Raw genomic sequence first — 21,499 nt, 5'->3', positions numbered from 1 at the left:
GACGCCAAGAATTGTTTGACTCTCCAGTTCATGCCTACTCGCATCTTCGAATTCTGTACCAACCCATCCACTTTTCCTAGTCCTCGAGCTCATGGTTGCTTTGTGCTGTAACCAGTTTGTTGCATTGCTGATGATCATAATGTGTTGATTGACTATCGTGCATCCTGGAAACTGTTTTTTGTTTTCTTTCTCTCTTTCTTTTCTGTATTTAAATTCAGTATTTGTATTGTTTGCGCTCCTTAACGGATACATGTTTCAGTCAATGATAACGTTATTTCCCTCGCCTGATTTTTCAAGTCTTATGCGCTGTCAGGTAGTTTGTATATCTAAGGCTATATCTAATGCACAATATGGTTGTCTATCTTACAGATATTTAACAGTGGACCTATTTGAGGTTGATCGGAACTTTGAAGGCTTTCGTATACAGTGGTTGATTTTATTCATATTCCTGATCAGCTAAACGGAGCAGACTGACTTAAAGAAGAGGGACTAGCAGAAGCAGTCAACAGTGAGGGTCACCAGTTCTCCTGATGCCATCTGGTGTGCAGTGCAAGTGCCTTCTTACATCAAGCAATATGTATGGCTCTTTAATTTTCTTTTCATAGATAGAAAAAACAAGTACATGCACCCAAGTTTAAATGTAATAGTTGGAGAAAAATAATGCAGACTTGAAGAAGTCTATGGTTGTATTAGTGATATTGATTGTTGTGCTTTGTGAGTTCTTTTTACCACATCTTCTGTTATAAAGGAGGTGATAAATAAAATCATAGGGTTCAAAGTTTGAGGCTATAATTAGATTCGACATCCAGGGCCTCTAAATCTAGAGGAACGATGATGTCTCTTTCCAGTGTAGCTCAAAGTTGGCCGTGTAATGTTAAAAGATCTGTATCTCGCTGTCTATACTGAGCATTGGCGCAATTAGCCAAGTCTGATATCCTGTTCCAAGTCAAGCTTGCAAGCAAGGTGATTTCAACAAGTGAACCTTAGCGGTTCGGCCGATGCTGCCGGACTGAAATTACCTACTGCTATCGCCAAAACTGTAGATACAAATGGTCTGAGCATGCATGAGGAGATGGAGAAGAGGAAGAACCGGCAAGTTATTACACTTAATATGTGTTCCTTAGATGTAGATATTAAGTCTTACACATCACTTCACCTTCCATAATTGATTCTGATTTCATTCGGCAATATGTGTTTCTGTCCGTGACATGTTTTGATGAAATGACACTGCAAGAAGCCTACAAATTAATGTCCCAAGTGAATTACTCTCTGGCAGATATATATACAGGTATTTCCATATCTAACAATGATCCTTTGCAGGTGTCGATCGATAAAATAGAGATTTGTATACCGCAACAACAAATACAATCTTTTTGACATTTCCCACATAAATAAACAAAGAACTTCAACACAATAATTTACTCTGCACTGAAATTACTGACTATTAACATTCCTTTGGTAAAGGATTCTGGAGTGACCACAGATTTAGTATGCATGTACTTGTGGAGGCCCTGCATACCACAGTCTCTTTTAAATCCACTCATTTTGTATCCTCCATAAGGGCAATCGCGGTCGAAGGCAAAGTAGCAGTTGATCCATATAATGCCTGCACACGGATTGACCTTGACACAGTGTTGATCACATCGATGTACTTGGATACAATGCCTGCACCCGGATAGAGAATGGAGACTAGTCCCTACAATGTGTCAAGGCGACCCTTTCCCATTTGCTGATAAGTCTTTGGTCCTGGACCTGCCGCAGCCTGACAAGAAGATAGTGTTCGCCTATAGTCACGATCGTTGGTGTCTAGGAGTTTATGTCATGTCATTGTGAGAAAAACAAGAGTCTATCACAAGGATCGGTGACTTGAAGCTGCCGCGGTTGCCTTATGAATTGGGTGAAGCAACAAGCTGTGATTTGTCCACATAGGAGGTCGGAAAGCCTGCATTGTTATCCCCGAATTGGAGCTCCCCTGTGATGATGAAGGAGGATACGAATTGGAGCTCGGGTCTCATAAGAAATTGGGGGTTGCCATACCATTCCAGTTTGAAGTTGATACACTAAGCTGGACAAGGACAAAAAATATTGCTTCACCCTCCGATTCATACCATTCCAGGTCGAATCTAATTATAGCCTCAAAACGACTTGTGGAGTGGAGTTGGGCTGGCTCATGATCAGATTAGGCCCAGTTGTGGATCCTATTTCTAACCAGAGAAGGAGTAAAGTCCAATACCCAGCGAGACAGGGAAACAAGGCTTCCTCCCTATAAATAAACAAAGAACGGGCCCAACAACACCGAAAGCAAACTGAACTGTTTGGAGTTCATGTCTCCCAAAAACACTCTTAACCTAAAAGCCAACAAAGCCACCGATGATGGTGGTCACCGCCGTCAACCACCGCTTAAGTCTGACAAGAAGAAGAAGAAGAAGAAGGACAAGAAGAAGAAGAAGAAGAGGAGTAAGAAGTTGAAGCTAAATGAGTCGGAGGATAACAAGACACTGTACATTTGTTTCGACGAAGAACACGACGCTAGAGACGGAGACCGGATCACTTATGTTGTCCGTTCCATCAAATTGTCCGATCTGTTGTCGTCGGATTCGGTTGATAATTTGCAATTACGGCAGGTCGCTTATAAGACCGGGGACGAACTCCCCGGTTTTATAAGTTGCGGTGTGGTGGGCTCCCAAATGGTTTTCGCCGGCGGCAAGAGGCCCCCCCTCTGGTCCGATCCAAACCATACTTGGCAAAGAGATGTTTACGTCTTCGAAACTGACCCCGACAAGCAGCCTCCTGGTGATAGCAGCTCTGTAATCCAGAAGATGGATGCCCAATTGCTTCAAGCCAAGTATTTTCCTGTGATGATAGAGGTGGGAGGCAAACTGTATGCACTTTCGTATGAGCGGGTCTCGGATCCCGCATTTGAGGTATTCGATCCCGAAATGGGGACTTGGTCTGCTCTGCCACAGCCTCCATTCTTCCGACGAGATGGTCCGTATCAGCGCAATTGCCCCTTGTCTTATGCAATAACTGGCACCAAGATGTTTGTGTCTCAGGGTAGATTTCCTGTATATTGCTTCGATGTAGCTCACCCAGACAGAGAATGGAGGTTAGTCCGTTCCATGTGCGAACGCGGCCCTTTTCCTTTTGTTAACAGAGCTCTGGTCCTGGACCTCCCTGGTGACCATAACAATAACAGGAAGATAATGTTTGGTTACACGAATGATCGTTGGTATCTAGTAGTTTATATTATGTGCTTGGATGAAAATCAAGAGTCTATCACTCGAATTGCTGATTTGAAGCTGCCAATGTTGCCTGAGGAATTTGAATTTGCAAACATATGGTACATCGTCCATATAGGAGGCCAGAAAGCCTGCCTTGTTTCCCCTGAAATGACTCTCCGGGGGGAACTAGCACCTGAATATGAAGATGAAATTGGGAGTCATAAGACGCGGGGTGTTGTCATTCCATTTCAGTTTGAAGTTGATATCACCAAAATCGACAAGGACACTAAGAATTGTTTGACTCTCCAGTTCATGCCTACTCGTATCTTCGAATTCTATACCAGCCCATCCACTTATGCTTGTCCTCGAACTGATGGTTGCTTTGTGCTGTAATTTGTTTGGTGCATTGCTGATGATCATAACCTATCGTGCATCCTGGAAACTGTTTTCTGTATTTATATTCTGTATTTGTATTGTTCATGTTTCAGTCAATGATAATGTTATTTCCCTCGTCTGATTGTTCTGTATTATTTTTCAAGTATCTTATGTAATCTCCAAGAAAAAAGGAATCAATTCACCCGAAATTAGATAGCATATGCCGGTAACACTTAAGGTTCTTTCAATCAAACTGATCTAGAACTCAAATCTTCCGTCAAGACACTGGCAAAATTCTCACAATGCAGAGAAAAACCACAGCAAATGAAAAATGAAATACATAGTAGATGAGATTTAAGTTCCACGCTTGTTATAACTGACCTGAGCTGGCGTTACAACAGGAACTCGAACACGAATATCATGTGGTCTCTTCCGGTCTAGCATCCCAGCAATTGCCTTCTTGAACCAAAATCTTCTTATGGCATCCTTTTCAACAGGACCAACCTGTGCTCCTTCCTTGTCAAAAACACATCCATTCCTTGAAGGCAGTAGCAGCAATCAAACTGTATATGGTGGTGTTGATTTACTAAAAGGAACTTCATATTTTTTCAAAAGTGAAAAAAGATTGTGAATGTGGAAGGCTTTCCAGTAAATTCAAAAGCAGTTGCTCACTAAAAATACTAAAATGCTGAGCATATAAAAATAAAAATACAGTGTGAGCCAAACTCAGCCTGCAAGGCCTCCCTTAACTCTTGCTTGGTACGCTGATTCTAGATCAAATCTGCACAATTATGATCAAGGCTAATGCTCGCCAGAATTCAGGCCAATTACGCAGAAGCCTGCCAGATCCCACAGGAGTGTTTTCTACAACAACCTGAGCAGGGGAAGGGAGACCCGAATTCTGTGAGATTGGATATTTGCTGAGAATCTGTTGAGATTGCAGTATTTCCTGCCAATGAAGCATGACCACCTGTTGACTGAGCATCAGCTGAAGCCAGAGAAGATGTATAATTGCTTTGTAGATCCCCAGTAGAAGATACTTCCCCAGTCAAGTTTTCACCAGTCTGAGCACCAGAAAATTGAATGGTCGAAGCCTGTCCAGAATTTGGATCCATTGCAGATCTTTGATAGTTATTGGACACTTTTGAGACATCACTACTTGTTTGTGTCATGGGGTCATTCACGTCATAATTTTTTGCAGAAGGCAAGGCCTGGGACGTTGCTCATACTTCGGTACAACCTCACCTCTGTTGAAGTAAGCGTCTCTGTCTTCTACTGGTCAAGGAAACTTCTTGATTAGAATCTTCTGATAGAACTCCATCAGATTTTGTGTGCAAATAAGCAACAAGTCCAGGAGGCAAAACTCTAAGACAATAAATCTAGAGCGGGTTGATAAGAATCTGCCCAAAGAGCAACAAGCTGTCGACTAACCTCACGTCGCTTACCAGCTGGAAGGAAAAATGCATGCAATAAATGCCTCAAGAAAGCACCATCACACAATGCAGCATCACACATGGACTCTGCTACAATTGCATCTTCTTCAGCAATTGTACGCATAATCACAGCCACTGTTTTCCGAACACTCTCAGTAGGATGTCCAAACAACGCAAACAGACGACGCTTCAAACCAGCTACTTGGTGTAATAGTTCAACATACACTGGGTATTGTGTTGTCTCACCATGTGGATCACATATTTTTGCCTCAAGAACCTCAACAACAGCCATTGATAATAGTGGTGATACAGACACAGGGTTCAGTCTATTGGCAAGTATAATGGCGTAACCTTGTTGAGCAAACAACACTGACTTTGTGTGCATGATTGTGGCATGCTGCTCACCTTTAGAATCTGTCAATATATTTGTATCCCCAGGGCCACCACCAATAAGAACTGCAATGCAGCTTCAGCAGCTACACCCTCTGAACCATCTCGGAGTAAGCAAGACATGACATGTGAAGCAGCAGTTCTTGAAGCTAATAATCTACGTAAGCAAGCAATAAATCCCATGACTGTTGCAGCTGCTTTAGGAGAAGGGGGTGGCAAAGGAGGGGACTCTGGAGGAAGATTTGGCGTAGCCGAAGCATTGTTATTAAAGCCATCAACGTCACCTCAGGTACTTCTATGTTAGGAGGGACACCATTATACGGTATACATGCATTGAACTCTCTTATTCATCGCATTGATCCCGGAACGGAACCACCTTCAGCAACTGCATCTTTGGCAGCTGCTGCTAAGTGCTTCAAATGCATGGATGCGATCTCCATATCTGCAATAGGCCGTTGAATTTCAAATTGTAAATTAACTCTGCCCCAAGGTGGAACAATGCGATGGCCAGGCATCGTCAGTCTTGGTAACACAGTCACAGCATATTGACCCTGCACAAGTTATAACCAGATGTCAGCCAAACAGCATAAAGTGGAAAGTTATGGCAAAACGTGCTGGGTAAACTTTTTCAATACCCACAAGAGAACACATCTACCTACTTCTGTTTGCAACAAATCACGAACTGCCCCAAGTAAGCTATCACCAGAGGTGCTTGTATATATACCTACAAGATACATCACAAACATCAGAAGCATGTCCCTGAAAGAAACCAAAAATTAAAAGTTAAAGTGTAACAAGTGCTCACATGGATGGGGCATCCATCATTGAACTCAATTGCAAACATCTGGGGCTCCCCAGTAAACCGAACAAGGGCATTTACTGCAGATAAGGGTCGAACCATAACAGCCTGCAAACATATAGTGACTATTCTCAACATTTGAAAAAAATCCACAAAATATCACTCAGATTTATGTACAAGTAAAACCACAAGGGGATTTAAGAAAGAATTGAACTTTACTCTTTTCCTTTGATATATTCATTACACATCTAACATGCATCGAGAACAAAAAAATTTAAATAACAACATTCAAAGAAAATCCATCAGTTTTTGGTAAAGGGAAAAAGGACATAATTCTTTAGGGTTGTGGGGTGCTAGCTGTAGTTCGGGTGGTTAACAACAACAGCAACAATCACAAAACATGATCCAATTCCGAGATTCCTGATCAATGTGTAATCTATGATGCATGCATAAGACAACAAGCCAATGATATATGTTTTAGTAAGTTCATCAGCTTACTTCATAGTCCTCTGGCCGTCTTTCAGCCACTGAAACTTTTGTAAGAATCAGTTGACGAGATACAGCATCACCATGCTCCCCAAGTCCAAACAATTTCTGCATACAATTTAGAGACGAAAGGTATACCTGCCCGAACATATATCTACATACAATTTCTGCTCTTTGCTGTTTCGAATTTCTTACAAAAACTAACATGATCCGTCAGCTGAATTCGGAAAAGGGTGTTCAATCCACGCAATAACTAGAACTACCAGCTCTCCCTATGTATCATATCAACGTAATAGCAAAGAAACACACGTCCCCATTTGCTCTATAGCTCCAATCACTAACTTGGCAATCTTAGGAGCTATGTATCCATTGAGCAAAGACTAACTGTATCCAATTATTAGTCACTGCATATCTTCTACTGCTACCAAGTTTACCAGTACCAATTGAACAGTAAAGTAACTAGCAAGAGGAGTCCAACTTACCCACTTGGCATTCCGGCGCCGGAGATGAAGCACTGGAAATTCCGCAACTACCCCCAGCCGATTGCCCCGAATCCTATGGAGCTCTCGTCGCGGCCGATGATAAATTGAGAGAGAGGAATTGAATTTGGGAGTCGTTTTACCCTATTAACATTTTACGGTCACACTCGTCCATGACGTGGCAGGTGGTAAAATTCTTGAGGTCCCCTGTAAAATTCTAGAGAAATCCTGGCCATCCATTACGATTGTATGGTCCAGATTCATTTTTGAGGCAATATTAGCAGACAATTACGAGGAGAGGATCTGAGTCCTATCATCACGCACTTTGACTGTGCCGAAGTCGAGAATCGGAAGATGAAGCTTTTTCGCTCACCTGGAGGCGACCTCATCTAGGAGTTGTCTGCAAGCAAAACCCTAGAAAAAAGCTTGGTTGGGCTGTTATATTTGGGCTTGAGGCAGCTTGGTTTACAAAAGAAAAGACGACGAAATGTAGTATTGACTGACTTCTGTCGACGATTTTTGGTCGGTAAAGCAGAAGTGTATCCACGTCCCGCCATTTTCTTTTCCAGTTTATTTCCTACTGCATCCAAACAAACATGGCCTTATGCCTTGATTCCGCGAAACGATCATAGCCTTAGGTATATGTTGGCTAGATTTGTTGTAGTCAGACTAGGGTGTTTTTTGGGGCTTGGTCCCAAGTATGAGAGAGATAGTTGTTATAAGTTACTTTTACATGTAATTACTTTCAACATCACTTTTTTTTTTTAATAGAAATGATCAACATCACATATAAGCAAGAGCAAATGAGCAATTGCATTGATTTCCTAGTACATCATAAATAAATGGTTACTCATTCTCATCCCTAGTACGTACTAATTGTCTTGGTAACCTGCAAATTTGATTTAAACGAAACATCAAGGTCCAAAGGAATATGCTGAAGGATGAATATGGTGATAAGTCTCTAATCATAAACGAAACATCAAGGTCCAAAGGAATATGCTGAAAGACAAATATGGTGATAAGTCTCTAATCATAAATGCAGTGAATAATTTTTAATTGCCTCCAACATCTCATATACATATATTAGCTCTACACAATTCATTTTATTTTAACTGACTTATGAGTGACTATGTATAAGTAAAAGTCATATCATGGAACAATCAAATACAACAAATGCAATAAAGGTGTGAAGAGCGTATTATCATGTAATGAGCAAGAAAAGTTGATTTCACATGAGCAAGAAATTTTGTTGTGTGAATAAAGTTGTGAATAAAGTAATAAAGGCCAAGCCGGGTAAAAACACAAACCGATCCTAGCTTTACCTAGCTTAGATACTTGGATTGTGAGAGATTGTTATTTTTAATTTCTTAAAATTATGAAACATTTGAGTTCAAGAATGTATTATCTAGCGTCGAAAAAAGAAAATTGTCTGATTGTCACGAGCATAGTTTTTTTTTTCCTTAATAATGATTTTAATTTCAACTGGCAGAATAAGTTAGAGGACTAACACTATTCTATTTTTACATATGCAGAAAAAGGGGTTATTTCTTCGCAATAAAGGCCTGAAAAATGCATAAAGCCTAGTAAGAGACCAAGCACTGGTACACCTCAGTGTGATTATGTGGGAGTTTCATTTTTAATTCGATTTGTATGATTGTGGGTTGGAAATTCATAATGGCTTTGTGGCTTTTGGTTTGCCTACGTTTAGTAATTGAGGAATAAAGTAGATTGTTTTGATGTTGAGGAATTGTGAAGATGAAATGAAAATTTTGGCCGCTTCGATCTAGTTTTCGTATACTATCTACCTTTAGGTCGACATCAGTTGAGATGAAAAGGGTTGGCAACCGAACTGCAGCTAGACCTATCTGTAAACTTAGGCCATGACTCTTCATGATATACAGAGTAGAGCCGGTCGTTATGTATTAATTTAAGAAAAAAGGACGGGGAATAGTTATAAAGCAACTGGGCCGAGTTTTCGTTCGAGCCCAACTATCTGCTGGATTCCAATCCAAATCCAATAATAATTAGGACCTCTGATCCAATTGTTATTAGGAAACGTAAATCCAACCGTGTGATGAAGAAGAAACATGTTTGTATATAAACTGCCAAAAGCCGAAAACCTAAGCCTCAAACTCAAAGCTTGAGAGCAAACAGAGAAACACTATGTCCGAAAAATCGTTGAACCCAGAAAGCTACGGTGAAGAGCATGAGAAGTATCTATTCATTTGTAGCTTTGAAACTCACAGAAAGTCCATCCCTCCTGCGGGGTATGAGCCTGGGGAGTTTTCTTATGTTGTTCGTTCCATCAATCTTTCCGATTTGCTGTCGTCGTCGTCGTCGGTGAAATTAGAATCAAGACAAGTGGCGAATCTGGTCGACGATGATCTCCCATTTGAAGGGGGTTGCGGTGTTTTGGGCTCCAAGATTGTTTTCGCCAGCGGATTGAAACCCAACTCCGATCCGGTTTTCGGATTCCCATTCGGCCCTCTTGCCACCACAGACGCATATGCCTTTGATGTCCATGACCCCAACCAAGGAATAGTCAAGATGCCCGCTTTGAACGGAGGGAAGCATAAACCGTTGATGACTGAGTTTGCCGGCAAACTCTATGTACTGTCCCTTAAGGAGTATAACACTTACGTTTCATTGAGGTATTTGACCCCCAACAGGGTACTTGGTCACGTCTGCCAAAATATCCTAATTATGGCCTCCTCTACTCTTATGCAATATCCGGAACCAAATTGTTCATGTCTAGCCCAGTGCCAGAGGGCGAAGAAAACTACTACCGCAACTACCTTAAACAGGACCCTTCAATTCGCTGCTTTGACCTTGCGGCCAGTGACCCAGAATGGAGGAGAGTCCCCAGCATGTGCCAAGGCGGCCCTTTCCCGTTTACAGGCCAAGCTCTAGTGGTGGACTTGCCGCAGCCAGAACACAGTAACAAAAAGTTGCTCTTTTCGGTTAAAGCTGGTGGCTTTTTCCGGAATAGTCTAGTAGTTCATCTTATGTCCTTGGATGAAAACCAGGAAGATATCAGTGAAATAATGGAGATGAATCTGCCAGCTGCTGCGCTCCCTCAACGGCCGGGTGACTGTCATTTGCTCCATCTAGGGGGAAACAATATGTGCCTTGTCAACACCCGTATCAGAAAACCTGCTCATGAAGAGTATAAAGAAACTAGGCTTGTGATGATTTATACTATACAAGGTGCTGCCATACCATTTCAATTCGAATTTGATATCTCCATGGTCGACAAGGACAGGAAGAATTGTTTCACCGCCCAATTCCAGCCTCCTCGCATTTTCGACTATCATATACGTCCAGACTCTACCTTTCCGCCTTTTACCCTTGGTTGCTTTTTGCTCTAATCACTTTAACTTGATTCATCTTCTGCACTTTATCTATTCTGTGTAAGGCCCTCCGTTTAGTTTGATGGTGGGGATATGACTATTGCCTGGGTTCGTGAGTTCTGTAAGTGGATTTGTGAAAGTGCTTTGTTTTACAGTTGGGTCAATGGCCTACGCTTCTAATAGCGGAATTCTTTTACAATGTTGTAGCTGCTGCATCACAGGTCTAATTATTCATTTTTGACGAAACAGAGTTATAAACCATGAAAAGTTAGAGGTTTCGTGTGGCTTTAACCTGCATTGCTAGAAGCCTAAGTGTCAGAGGAACATGGTGTGTAATGATTGGTTAGTACCATGGTTTAACTTTATTGTTACATGCTTAGAGTAACATATGACTTTAAGGATTTTATGAATGTCAGTCTCACAGATTCCTTTACATTAAGTCTTTTTTATATGGTCATAGGCTATTAGCAAGTATTAAGGCTGATTACTTGAATTTGATAGAGCTAATTCCTAGAGTTAATCTGATAATTCTCTGTCTCTAGTTAATGTTGAATACCAGCTGAATCAGTCTTTAGTTAGAGTGTTGAAATGGTATAAAGAAAATGGAATAAGTTGTTAAATTTATCTATTTTATGTTGCCATTCTGTGTATTTAACAACTTTTCTTTCTACTTGGAAAAGTAGTGAAAGTTGGTGTCTTGATTAGTAATGTGAAGACGTAGATTGTGAACTGAACTGACCCACATGTTAGTGTAGGTTTGATGAGGTTTAAGATGAAAGGAGCCTTTTGATGTCCATGTGTTTGTATGTGTTTTACATGCTTTTGGTTTATGAGGAAAGGTGGGAAACAAAGAGAAACCAAATTGAATTTTGGGTTTTCGATGGTTTTTTGATTTTGTTTTGGGAGGACAGAGAAGAGTGTCATGTTTTTAATAGAAGGCTGCTGGGATAAAATCCATGATTTTGTCGACTTCCATCATTAGTTAATTTGCTTGGTTGATTGTTGGGTGAGATATAAGCTTCCAAATCAGAGGCAAAATACTTTATAGAGTATTGCTCCGGAGCAATACTCCTCCTTCCTTCTGATCATAGTACATATAAGGTTTTGTTGATGAAATTGGGATGATAGAAAGAAAAGGCTCTGTTCTGACACGATTGTTTTGATCGCATCAAGCAGCAAAGAAAACTTTGAGTTGGCTCTAGAGACCGACAACTCAAATACCCATGCTAGGTATTGGTTGTCCGGATTGCATTTGAAATACCATGTCCCAGAGGCATGCAAACCGATGTAAGTGTACTTTCTGAGAAGTCTTATAGACTCTTTTCTTCATTATCTTAATGATGGTGGTCTGCATTCTCAAAATTACTATGTGTTGCATCATGGGGCATACAAGCAAATAAAAAGATGTCATGTGATTGATAATTTTTCTGTTTTTTGCACAACAGAGGAGCTGCTCTGTCAGTTGAAGCCGCAAATATGGGTGATCCGGATACACAGTATGAACTCGCTTGTCGTCTTAGAGTTGAGGTATACACTAAGTGAATTGTATATTTTGCAGCTATCAAACAATTTGTATGTGAACTAATTAGTTTTATGGGTTTGGTCTCAGTGTGTGAATTTTGACGACTCATGTGATAAAATGCCCTTAATAGATCGATATTCTTTTGTTTCTGGTTGGGGATGTTGCAATAGTTTGTTGCATTTTCTTTTTCCGTTGACATACTTGATCATTTTATTATTACTTTATGATGGTTGCCTAATCGGGTGCTTTTTTAGAATGAGAATGTCCAGTCGGATCAGCAAGCTTTCCATATCTGGAGAAGGCAGTTGATCAGGTAGGTTTTCACTATAATGTGGCAAATAATGGTGCTTCCAGAATCGTATTTCATAGTCTAACAGGAGCTCGGTATCTTTTTAGTTGCATCCAGGCGCTCTATACCTTCTGGGTGTTGTGTATCCTACTGGAGACTGTGTCAAGAAAGATGTTGCCTCCGCCTTATGGTGTTTTCATAGGGCATCAGAGAAGGTAATGAAGCTCCTGTACTGCTTTACCCAGTTTTGGACTATGATAGTTATTGAGATTTATTACAATTGAACTATTGTCCTAGTTGTAGACTTTTGTTAAATTTGATCTGGTTTACCAGTAATATGTACTTGTTGGGTAAAACTGTTGATCTCTTCATGGACATAGGTTATATATTGTTTCATCAATAAACTTTGTCGGCTTTTTGTTTTGTTGCTTGGCTTTGGAGTCTAAGTAATAAAGCGGTTTTAGGCTTTCAGTTAGCTTAGGTTGATCCGAGGGTTGATATGCTTTGGGATTGGATATGCATCTGTGAATGGAACTTCAAGGTTCAAAGAATGTTGATATTAACTTAGCTGCACGCCTGCTATATCCAGAAGCCACCACCTTTTCGGTCAACAAGCAGAGTCGACTCAGGGATCCTTATAGAAGCTGAAGCCACCGCGAGCACTGTAGTAGTGAACACTGATCTTTGGTAATGCCATCTCCTACCCGTTTGGTAAAGGCTCAGGCTCGAGGTATGTGCATATATAATATACTTTCTTGCTTCATAGAATATCTTCTTCTTCTTTTTTTGAAAGCGAGCTTCATACTTTCATAGAATATCTTAATTAATCTAAGTATTGCAGTTCATGCATTTGATAGTATAAGTCATATGTTTGTAGTTGTAAAGCACTTATCCCAAATCTATTTTAATCTTCCTATTTGACCAACTGTAAGTCTTATGTTTTTTCCGTTCACTCACGACTTTCCATTTGAATTTGCTCTAGTGCATGATTTAGACTATCTTGGTTGACAAACAAAGCCAAACATATACTGTACAGTTCATGTTTTTGATTCAGAGCACACATCAGGATCTGCTTCTATTATTATATCAAGTTGTAAAATGTTTTATCAAAATGCATATTTAAGACAGCAAGACACTGTCATTTTGATTACATATATCTGGCAGCTATCTGCTTCTGGAGATAATGGAGTACCTGAAGTGGTAGCTGATCCTCTAGTTTAAGTTTCTAAGACATATAAGGAGCTCGGAATATGTGTTGTGCAAAAGTGTGCTAAGTTTTGCCGACAAGCTATCTTAGACCTGCAGTACCTATTCAATTTTCTGTCGAGGAAGCGGTCAACGAGCCAACTGCTATCATCCCAGAGGTTGCTGATGACCTTAACCTGGATTAAGTTGTTACAAGCGTGGAAGCTATTCAATGCAAGCATGTGGACGCAAACCTGCTTGCTTAGTTCATTCCTTTCTCGGTCATTTTTTTGCCATTGTAACTGTAATAACTTCTATATGTGATTGCAACTCATGGAATGACCTGTTTTAGTAATCCCAGTTTCTTTTGACGGGTTGTTTTAGTAATCCCAGTTTGTGGTGTTGTGCTAATTGCTAAAAATTCGGGAATACTTCTCTCATTACTGCTGTAGCCATTTGGATTATAAAAATTCACACTTTCTTTAGTCTCAGTTGTTGCGTCTCCATTTTCCTTTTAAAGGTATCTTGTAATTCAAAGGGGGACCTTATAAATCTGCAAATTTGAGAACCTGCCCAGAACTAAAGCTCTTCTCCCTGCCGGCAGCTTATAGCTTCTAAACAACTATTACATTTAAGAAAATTCTTTGCCAGAGTTTAAAGTTTAAACCACTGCTTTAAAGTACAAACCCAACAAAAGAGTTAAAAACTGATCCACATGTCCTCAGTTCTTGCTCAGACCATTTGTATTAATATTTTGGACAAAACACTAATTTCAGTCTGGCAGTACCGCCCCGGCTGAACCTCAAAGTTCACTTGTTCCGGCTGGCTTTTGCCATGAAAACAAATCACCTTGCCTGCAAGCTTGATTACTAATAAGATATCTCACCTAGACACAGATCCTTTGACATTACAAGGCCATTTATAAGCCCTGGAGGTCGATTCTAGATTTAGAAGCCCTGGAGGTCGATTCTAATTCTCAATAGAATGATTTATATCACCTCCTTTATAACAGAAAATGTGGTAAAAAGTACTCAAGAGGCACAACATACAAACACAAACTTCCTCAAGTCTGCATTATGTGGTAAAAAGAATTCAAGAAGCACAACAATCAATCACTGATACAAGCATAAACTTCCTCAAGTCTGCATTGTATTTCTTCAACTATTACACTTAAACTTGGGTGTATGCCACCTACTTATTTCCTCTATAAAAAAGAAATCACTTCACCAGCAAGGCAAAAAAAAATTAAGGCGGCACCTGCATTGCACACCAGATGACATCAGGAAGATGGCATCAGAAAAAATGGTGACCCTCCCACTATGACTGCTTCAGCTATTTCCTCTTCTCTAAGTCAAGTGTCTCCTCCATTAGAATCAACCTCAAACAAGCCCCACTGTTATGCCCACTGTTGCAGTCTTAATCAGCAACAACAACAACAGGATCCCTGCACAAAAAGAAAGAAAGAAGGAATCACACATCAGTAGCAAGCCTAACCAAAAGATCATATGGAAAATTGTCTCAAGCAAACTGGTAAGATAGAGCAAAGGGGAACGCACCTGTAGTAAGTCCGGCAGGCAGAGAAATCAAGATAGACATTACACTCGTACAGGAAGTCGAAGAGATCGGTGTAGATATCTGGAAACAAGCTGAAAACCACCTCCCCGACCTGCTTGAGGTCAAATGTAGCTGAGGCAGGAATATCTTTGGCCCTGCATTCGTTGAAGTGGGAGATGAGGGTCCTGACAAGGTCAGCCTCATCTACTGGGTCATCTCGGTAGAACCTATAGTTGAAGGCCCTCCAAGCATAAATCTCCTCACTACAGGTTGTTTCCAAATCAATTCCCCCCTCGGGGTAGTGGTCCTGTACCCAACTTTTGTATGCCTGTGTCCATTTGCGCTCCCTCTCCTTATAAGTGACATTCTGAAGCCGACGGAGGTTCTGAACAGCAAGCACTGGAAAGGCGGTGATGTCCTCCCTGTTTTGGAGAAACTTGTGGAAATACAAGTTTTGGAACTGGAACCTGTGTATCAAAACAAAGACAAAATAGATCCAATAGTTAATAGGAATGGGATGCAAACTTCAATCATTATCAGCAATCTTCTTCATAAAATCATTCAATAGTTCAGAATAGAAAAAGGCGGCTTACATACAATGAGAGTTCGGGATCAGAGAGTTTGCAATCCCAATTGCAAAATCAAGAACAGACCCTGATTTTTCAACCTATGAGAAACCCTAGAAACAAATTTCGAGAGAAAGCCCCAAATTTTTTTTCCAATATAGGTTTTGCCGATTTCAAATTGCGAATTCCAGATTAGTAAACGACGTCGCATCAAGAAGCTCCGGGCTGAACTTGATGTAGCCCAGGACATGTTGGAGAGAAAGAGCCGATCAGTGAGGAAGTTGAAGAGGGAAGTCAAGAGGCTGATGAAGAGGTTGGATCGAAAAGAAAAGAGGGATCGGCGTAGACGGGGGAACGGCGTGAACAGAAGAGGTTGATGCGCGTGAGAGATTTGCGTGTGCGGGACATAATCACGACCATCCCGCACACGCAAATCTCTCACGCCCATCAACCTCTTCCGTTCACGCCGTTCCCGTCTACGCCGATCCCTCTTTCCTTTTCGATCCAACCTCTTCATCAGCCTCTTGACTTCCCTCTTCAATTTCCTCACTGATCGGCTCTTTCTCTCCAAACTTGTCCTCGGCTACATCAAGTTCAGCACAGAGCTTCTTGATGCGACGTCGTTTACCCATCTCGAATTCGCAATTTGAAATCGGCAAAACCTAGATTGGAAAAAAGATTGGGCCTTTCTCTCGAAATTTGTTTCTAGGGTTTCTCAGAGGTTGAAAAATCAGGGTCTGTTCTTGATTTTGCAATTGGGATTGGAAATTTGGGCCTTTCGATTTCTATGGTTTCTTCCAACTCTGGATTTGAGAATGAAAAGAAACAAGTGGGATTCTCTTGGGATTGAAAAGAAAGAAAGATTGGAAATTTGGAGAGCGAAAATGAGTGGAGGGTTTTCGGAGGTTTGGAAAAGTTTCAAATTATATTACCGTTCTCTCCAACGGTCTTCCACCGACTTCAGCTTGGTTGGGCTCTAATATATTTGGGCTTCAGCCAGCCAGCTCGGTTGGTTTACGAATATGTAATATTGACTCGACGATTTTTCGTCGCAAGAGCCTTTGGACCCAAAACTGTATCCACGTCCTGTCGACGATTTGAAATGCTTTTGGACCCACAAGTACTTCGTGTCTTGACTCTATTGGGTATTGAACTTTGACTTGGCTTTGATGATCTCATCTGGGTTTCTAAACTAAGCTGAAGCTTGCACTATATTTTGTCTTTTTCGTGTCGTATTTGGTACTAGTAAAAGGTAACAAGCACGAAAGATGCTTCCTTACCAATAATACCACACCGTGTTGAGAAAATTTCAGTATTTTGCCAAAGTTTAATTTATGTTAGGATTGGTAAACTATGGTCGCAAAAATTCCACTACGGATCGCAGCCATGTTGTTCTCATACAATATCCAGCTTTTCAATCTCACTTTGGTTCATCATTCTATATCCATCACTGAATGTTCATATATCATGTTTGCAGCTTGTAACTCAATTCTCCTATCTCTTTAAGTGGTTTTGTTTTACAGCTCGTAACTTATCTCCTGTTTAGTGTTTACAATGCACGACACTTCGGAACAATAATATAACTTATGAAGTACTGTAGAAACCCAACGATTGATTGGATTCATGGATTAGTAGGCTATCTCATAATCTTTAGCATGTTTTAGATCCCAAAACTGTGATATCGGTTCCTTGGAATCCGATACAGTATATAAACCAAACTTGGTTTCATATGGTAGAAATTGTTCTACCTTTATTGGGGTTACTGACATGAAGTATATAGTTAGCGAAGTATGCAAGTCAATTGAAACCATTTGGACAACAAAGCCACCACCCCCAGGCGTTGTTTGCTTTCTTCATTAAGAACTAACGTGATCAAGTGACCAACAAAAACAGGTACTTCGTCAATGATGCGGTTAATATCCTGGTGTGCTTGGTACAGTAACTAGTTGAGTAAATCCGAATTGTATATCTTTTCAATTAACTTATTTTTTTTTTTTTTTTAAAGGATAATTTTGTTAAATCATACGATTAACATTCCTGATGAAGGTTCGAATCAGTCAAAACTAAGACCTGCAAGTCTAACTGGTTTCCTAGTCCATCTAGGAACAGAAAACCCAATTAAATTAGACCAGTTATGTAGTTGGATTACTTCTTGTGTTGGGAGGAAAGGTTTCCTCTATAAGTACACAAAGAAAGGCGCAACACAAAGCATCAAACACTTCCATGTCCCCCAAAAACACTCTTAACGTAGCCAACAGAGCCGGCGATGGTCACCGGCTTAGAGGCTGCCGTGAACCACCGTATAAGGCTGATAAGCATAAGCTTCGGCACTGCCGTGAAAAGGCTGATAGGAAGAGGAAGAGAAGTAAGAAGTTGAAGCGTAATGAGTCGGAGGCCAATAAGTCTCTCATGTTACATCGAACACCACCCGGGTAAGCGAGTGTCCTATGTTGTCCGTTCCATCAAATTGTCCGATCTGTTGTCATCAGATTCGGTTGATAGTTTGCAATTACAGCAGGTCGGTTATAAGGCCGGAGATGCTGAACTCCCCTCCTGTGGGGTCTGTGGTGTATTGGGCTCCCAGATTGTTTTCGCCGCTGGCCTGACACCCGCCGGCCATTTCGTTACAAGGTTCACCGGCTCTACTTGGCATAGAGATGTTTACGTCTTCGAAACTGACCCCGACAAGCAGCCTCCTGGTGATACAAGTGTAATACGGAAGATGGATGCCAAATTGATCCAAGGCAAGTTTTCTCCAATGATGGTGGAGATGGGGGGCAAACTGTATGCACTTACGTATAGGATTGTCTCCGGTTCTCCCTCATTTGAGGTATTCGATCCCGAAATGGGGACTTGGTCTGCTCTACCAGAACCTCCATCTCTCCGGCATTCCTGCTTTGGCCCCTTTGCTTATGCAATTACTGGCACCAAGATGTTTATATCTCAGAGAAGAAGTCCTGTCTACTACTTCGATGTTCCTCACGCAGACAGAAAATGGAGGAGAGTCGATTCCATGTGCGAAAGCGGCCCTTTTCCTTTTGTTAACCGAGCTTTGGTCCTGGACCTCCCTGGTGACCATAACAATAACAAGAAGATAATGTTTGCCTACAATCATGGTCGACGGTGGTCTCTAGGAGTTTATATTATGTTCTTAGATGAGAATCGAGAATCTATCACACAAATTGTTGATTTGGAGCTGCCAATGTTGCCTGAGGAATTTGATTTCGCATGTATAAGTTACATCCTCCATATAGGAGGTCAGAAAGCCTGCCTTGTTGCCCCCGAAATGAGTCGCCCAGATGGACAAGCACCTGAGTTTGATGAGGTTGGGAGTCATAAGACTAGGGGTGTTGCCATTCCGTTTCAATTTGAAGTTGAAACGACCAAGATCGACAAGGACGTCAGGAACTGTTTTGAGTCTCCAGTTCATGCATACTCGTATCTTCGAATTCTATACCAACGCATCCACTTTTCCTGATCCTGAAGCTGATGGTTGCTTCGTGCTGTGATTAGTTTGTTGCATGGCTTGATATATCAATTGGGATAACCTTCGGACAAGCAGAACACGAGTGTTATGTGCTTGCATACTTTGTCAATTACCTCACTCTTACTTGACAGTATGAATATATTACGATGAATGTATTGATTGGAGTTGTGTTCTAAATGAACAAGAATCACACTATGATAGTTGTTGATGAATAACAATTGTGTGTTTTATGAGCATATATCAACTATTATGAAACATTCTAGAGAATACTTGTGTCGTATCACTAGGAATGAAGTATTTACGTCTGAGTTGTTTACAAATATCGATTTGTTAAGATATTCGAGAAAATTAAACCATGTCTCTAGTCCTTAGAAGTTAACTATAGATTGTATTTTGTCAAAATGTTAAATAACTTAAAAATTTTGCGCAGTTTCGTGAAATCCAAGTTAACTCTTCAAAACTGACAAAAGTTGAATAGTTTGGAGGCAACGATCTATCGGTCTTGTTATAACCCCTGTAACCAGCTTATGTTCATTCAGATGACAAATTATGTTTTGTATCAGTAGAGCCTCATTAGCAGCGGTTTTATGTGATATATGCTTGTTAATATAAACCTTTGAAAGCATTTCGTTCAGAGTTTCATTATCATATACCATCATCCTAAGCGTCATTTTCCTATCTTTTGCAACCCAAAAACTGGTTTTATAAAGTACCAAGTGATCGATTACTGATTTGGGTTCTTAACTTGATCTTGTATACGGAGGTATAACAAAACGATGGAACTAAATTTCCACTTCTTAGGATCACTAACAGAATTTCACAGCACTAAACCTTTCTCAGTTCTAATTAAACTGCAACAAGCATAGATAAGCATTTGGTTATGTCGTTATGACGATCTTTGTTTCCCAACACCCTCTAAGAAATGCGCCAAATATGACGAGGGCAGTTTAAAACATCAATATACTCCAGCCAATTAACCTTTAGCAGTTGAGCTAATTCTTGTAAGCAAGACACACATCACCATATTTTACATCTCAATTTCTCCTTCGTAATCTTGTAAATTTGCTCACTTGTATAAAACCAAAGCTAGCTTATTAATCAGCTAGTACTAGTACTACTGGACCTGATTCTTGTCACAGTTCGACCACCCCATACATACTGATCAGCATGGTGTTGCCTGCACCGGAACGACCCCGGATGCCTTGTCGGCGAGCACACACATCGCCTTGCTCCGCCGCCACCGCCGCCACCTCCACCAGAAGCAGCAGCCTCTCTAACTCCTCTGTCTGCAGCTGCATGCAAGTTCCTTGAACCGTCGAACCGTGCCTGCAGAAGAAGCAGCAGCCACCGGCGATTTTGCACCGCCAAGTCTCTGTGTGCAACCAAAGACACTCCCGCTGGGTGACACATGATAATGATCTTGTTCAATCTTGGTTCTCGTTAACCTGAGATATGAGGAATGGCCTGAAAAGAAAAGAAAAGAATCTGTAGCCTACACTGCTACAGCATTACAAATATAGAGAGAAGAGGAATATATAGGAGAGGTGGGCAAGTAAAGCTTGGCTATGGAATTGGCATATATATAAAGAAGTTTCTTTGGGGTTAAGATTGATTCCTCCAGGGAAAGGTTTCCTTTGCTTTTAGCCTCGATGTGAAAGATGCTTTTGTTACGATATAATACAATGGGCTCATCCTCAGACTGATGAGACCAGTTTAGTTTATCTTGAGCTACACTTGTCCATATACCAAAGCTTTAGCTGCACTTGTAGCCTAAGAAAATCGAATAACGACGCTATTCATAGTCACAAATTTTCATTTGGGAAATGGGATTTCGACCCCACCAAGCATTCCCAATGAGGATTAGATGCTACTTTGGTTCCGCCACCTGCCTTTGGTTCCGCCAGTTGGAGACGATTCTGACTCAAAAGAGTGCTCACTTGTCTATTTCTTACTGGCAATGACACCATTGTTCATCATATCTTCATCTCTCACCGCTAGCTAGCTTCACAAATTAATTATCTACTCCATTTCCGTTTTGATAATAAAATTTCGTATGTCAATAGTAATACGAATCAATACTAGGGTTCTCAAATAAGACCGCTCATTTTTTTGAGAGGCGTTTAAACGCTTTAAGTTAAATTTTTACTTTTAAAATATTTAACGAGTTTTTAAACTTTAATTATATACAGTGTTTTAAAATAAGGCCGTACAACCTACTTAGACGACGTCTAGACACTCCAAACATGTCTTCCACAGTAACAAAGCCTAAGGAGTTTTTTTAAAACTCTGATCAATAGTTAATATCTAATTAATCTGATGACTTACTGCCCAAATTAAACTGCCTAGTTTGATGTAGCACGATT

The 21,499-nt window shown here is 40.7% G+C and overlaps 2 protein-coding genes and 1 non-coding gene across 5 annotated transcripts; 1 reads left to right on the top strand and 2 right to left on the bottom strand.

Moving 5' to 3' along the window:
• Window positions 1-4,249: 4,249 nt before the first annotated feature.
• LOC101302776 (dnaJ homolog subfamily C GRV2-like) lies at window positions 4,250-7,081 on the bottom strand. Its single transcript, XM_004287047.1, has 4 exons — window positions 6,717-7,081; window positions 6,225-6,326; window positions 6,079-6,143; window positions 4,250-5,970 (listed from the first exon to the last, which is right to left on the bottom strand). The coding sequence occupies exons 1-4, from the start codon at window positions 6,909-6,911 to the stop codon at window positions 5,955-5,957; spliced, it is 378 nt and encodes a 125-aa protein (XP_004287095.1). The 5' UTR covers window positions 6,912-7,081; the 3' UTR covers window positions 4,250-5,954.
• Window positions 7,082-11,587: 4,506 nt separating this feature from the next.
• Window positions 11,588-14,013, top strand: LOC101302289. 3 transcript variants are annotated; one of them, XR_183654.1, is made up of 5 exons: window positions 11,588-11,820; window positions 11,979-12,060; window positions 12,310-12,368; window positions 12,452-12,559; window positions 12,934-13,144. It is a non-coding gene; the product is annotated as an uncharacterized LOC101302289 (transcript). The 3 variants fall into 3 exon arrangements; XR_183655.1 differs by lacking the exons at window positions 11,588-11,820; window positions 11,979-12,060 and adding an exon at window positions 13,509-14,013 and having other exon boundaries at window positions 12,305-12,368; window positions 12,462-12,559; window positions 12,934-13,074; XR_183656.1 differs by lacking the exons at window positions 11,588-11,820; window positions 11,979-12,060 and adding an exon at window positions 13,509-14,013 and having other exon boundaries at window positions 12,353-12,368; window positions 12,462-12,559; window positions 12,809-13,074.
• An 845-nt stretch (window positions 14,014-14,858) lies between these two features.
• LOC101308222 lies at window positions 14,859-16,281 on the bottom strand. Its single transcript, XM_004288648.1, has 3 exons — window positions 16,130-16,281; window positions 15,086-15,550; window positions 14,859-14,973 (listed from the first exon to the last, which is right to left on the bottom strand). The coding sequence occupies exons 1-3, from the start codon at window positions 16,279-16,281 to the stop codon at window positions 14,946-14,948; spliced, it is 645 nt and encodes a 214-aa protein (XP_004288696.1). The 3' UTR covers window positions 14,859-14,945.
• Between the last annotated feature and the right edge of the window lie 5,218 nt (window positions 16,282-21,499).

The sequence above is a fragment of the Fragaria vesca genome, linkage group LG1, assembly GCF_000184155.1.
Source record: "Fragaria vesca subsp. vesca linkage group LG1, FraVesHawaii_1.0, whole genome shotgun sequence".
NCBI lineage: Eukaryota > Viridiplantae > Streptophyta > Magnoliopsida > Rosales > Rosaceae > Fragaria > Fragaria vesca.
The sequence above is the reverse complement of the archived record's forward strand: the minus strand, read 5'-3'. Positions and strand labels throughout refer to the sequence as shown.

Excerpts from the sequence above, each read along its gene's own strand:
- LOC101308222 (XM_004288648.1), bottom strand. The coding sequence starts at position 16,281 with ATGGGTAAACGACGTCGCATCAAGAAGCTCTGTGCTGAACTTGATGTA. Across the intron at positions 15,551-16,129 it reads AAAAGGAAAGAGGGATCGGC|GTTCCAGTTCCAAAACTTGT; the intron begins GTAGACGGGAAC and ends TTTGATACACAG. Across the intron at positions 14,974-15,085 it reads GCCTGCCGGACTTACTACAG|GGATCCTGTTGTTGTTGTTG; the intron begins GTGCGTTCCCCT and ends CTTTTTGTGCAG.
- LOC101302776 (XM_004287047.1), bottom strand. The coding sequence starts at position 6,911 with ATGTTAGTTTTTGTAAGAAATTCGAAACAGCAAAGAGCAGAAATTGTA. Across the intron at positions 6,327-6,716 it reads GACGGCCAGAGGACTATGAA|GCTGTTATGGTTCGACCCTT; the intron begins GTAAGCTGATGA and ends ATATGTTTGCAG. Across the intron at positions 6,144-6,224 it reads ATGATGGATGCCCCATCCAT|GTATATATACAAGCACCTCT; the intron begins GTGAGCACTTGT and ends TGTATCTTGTAG.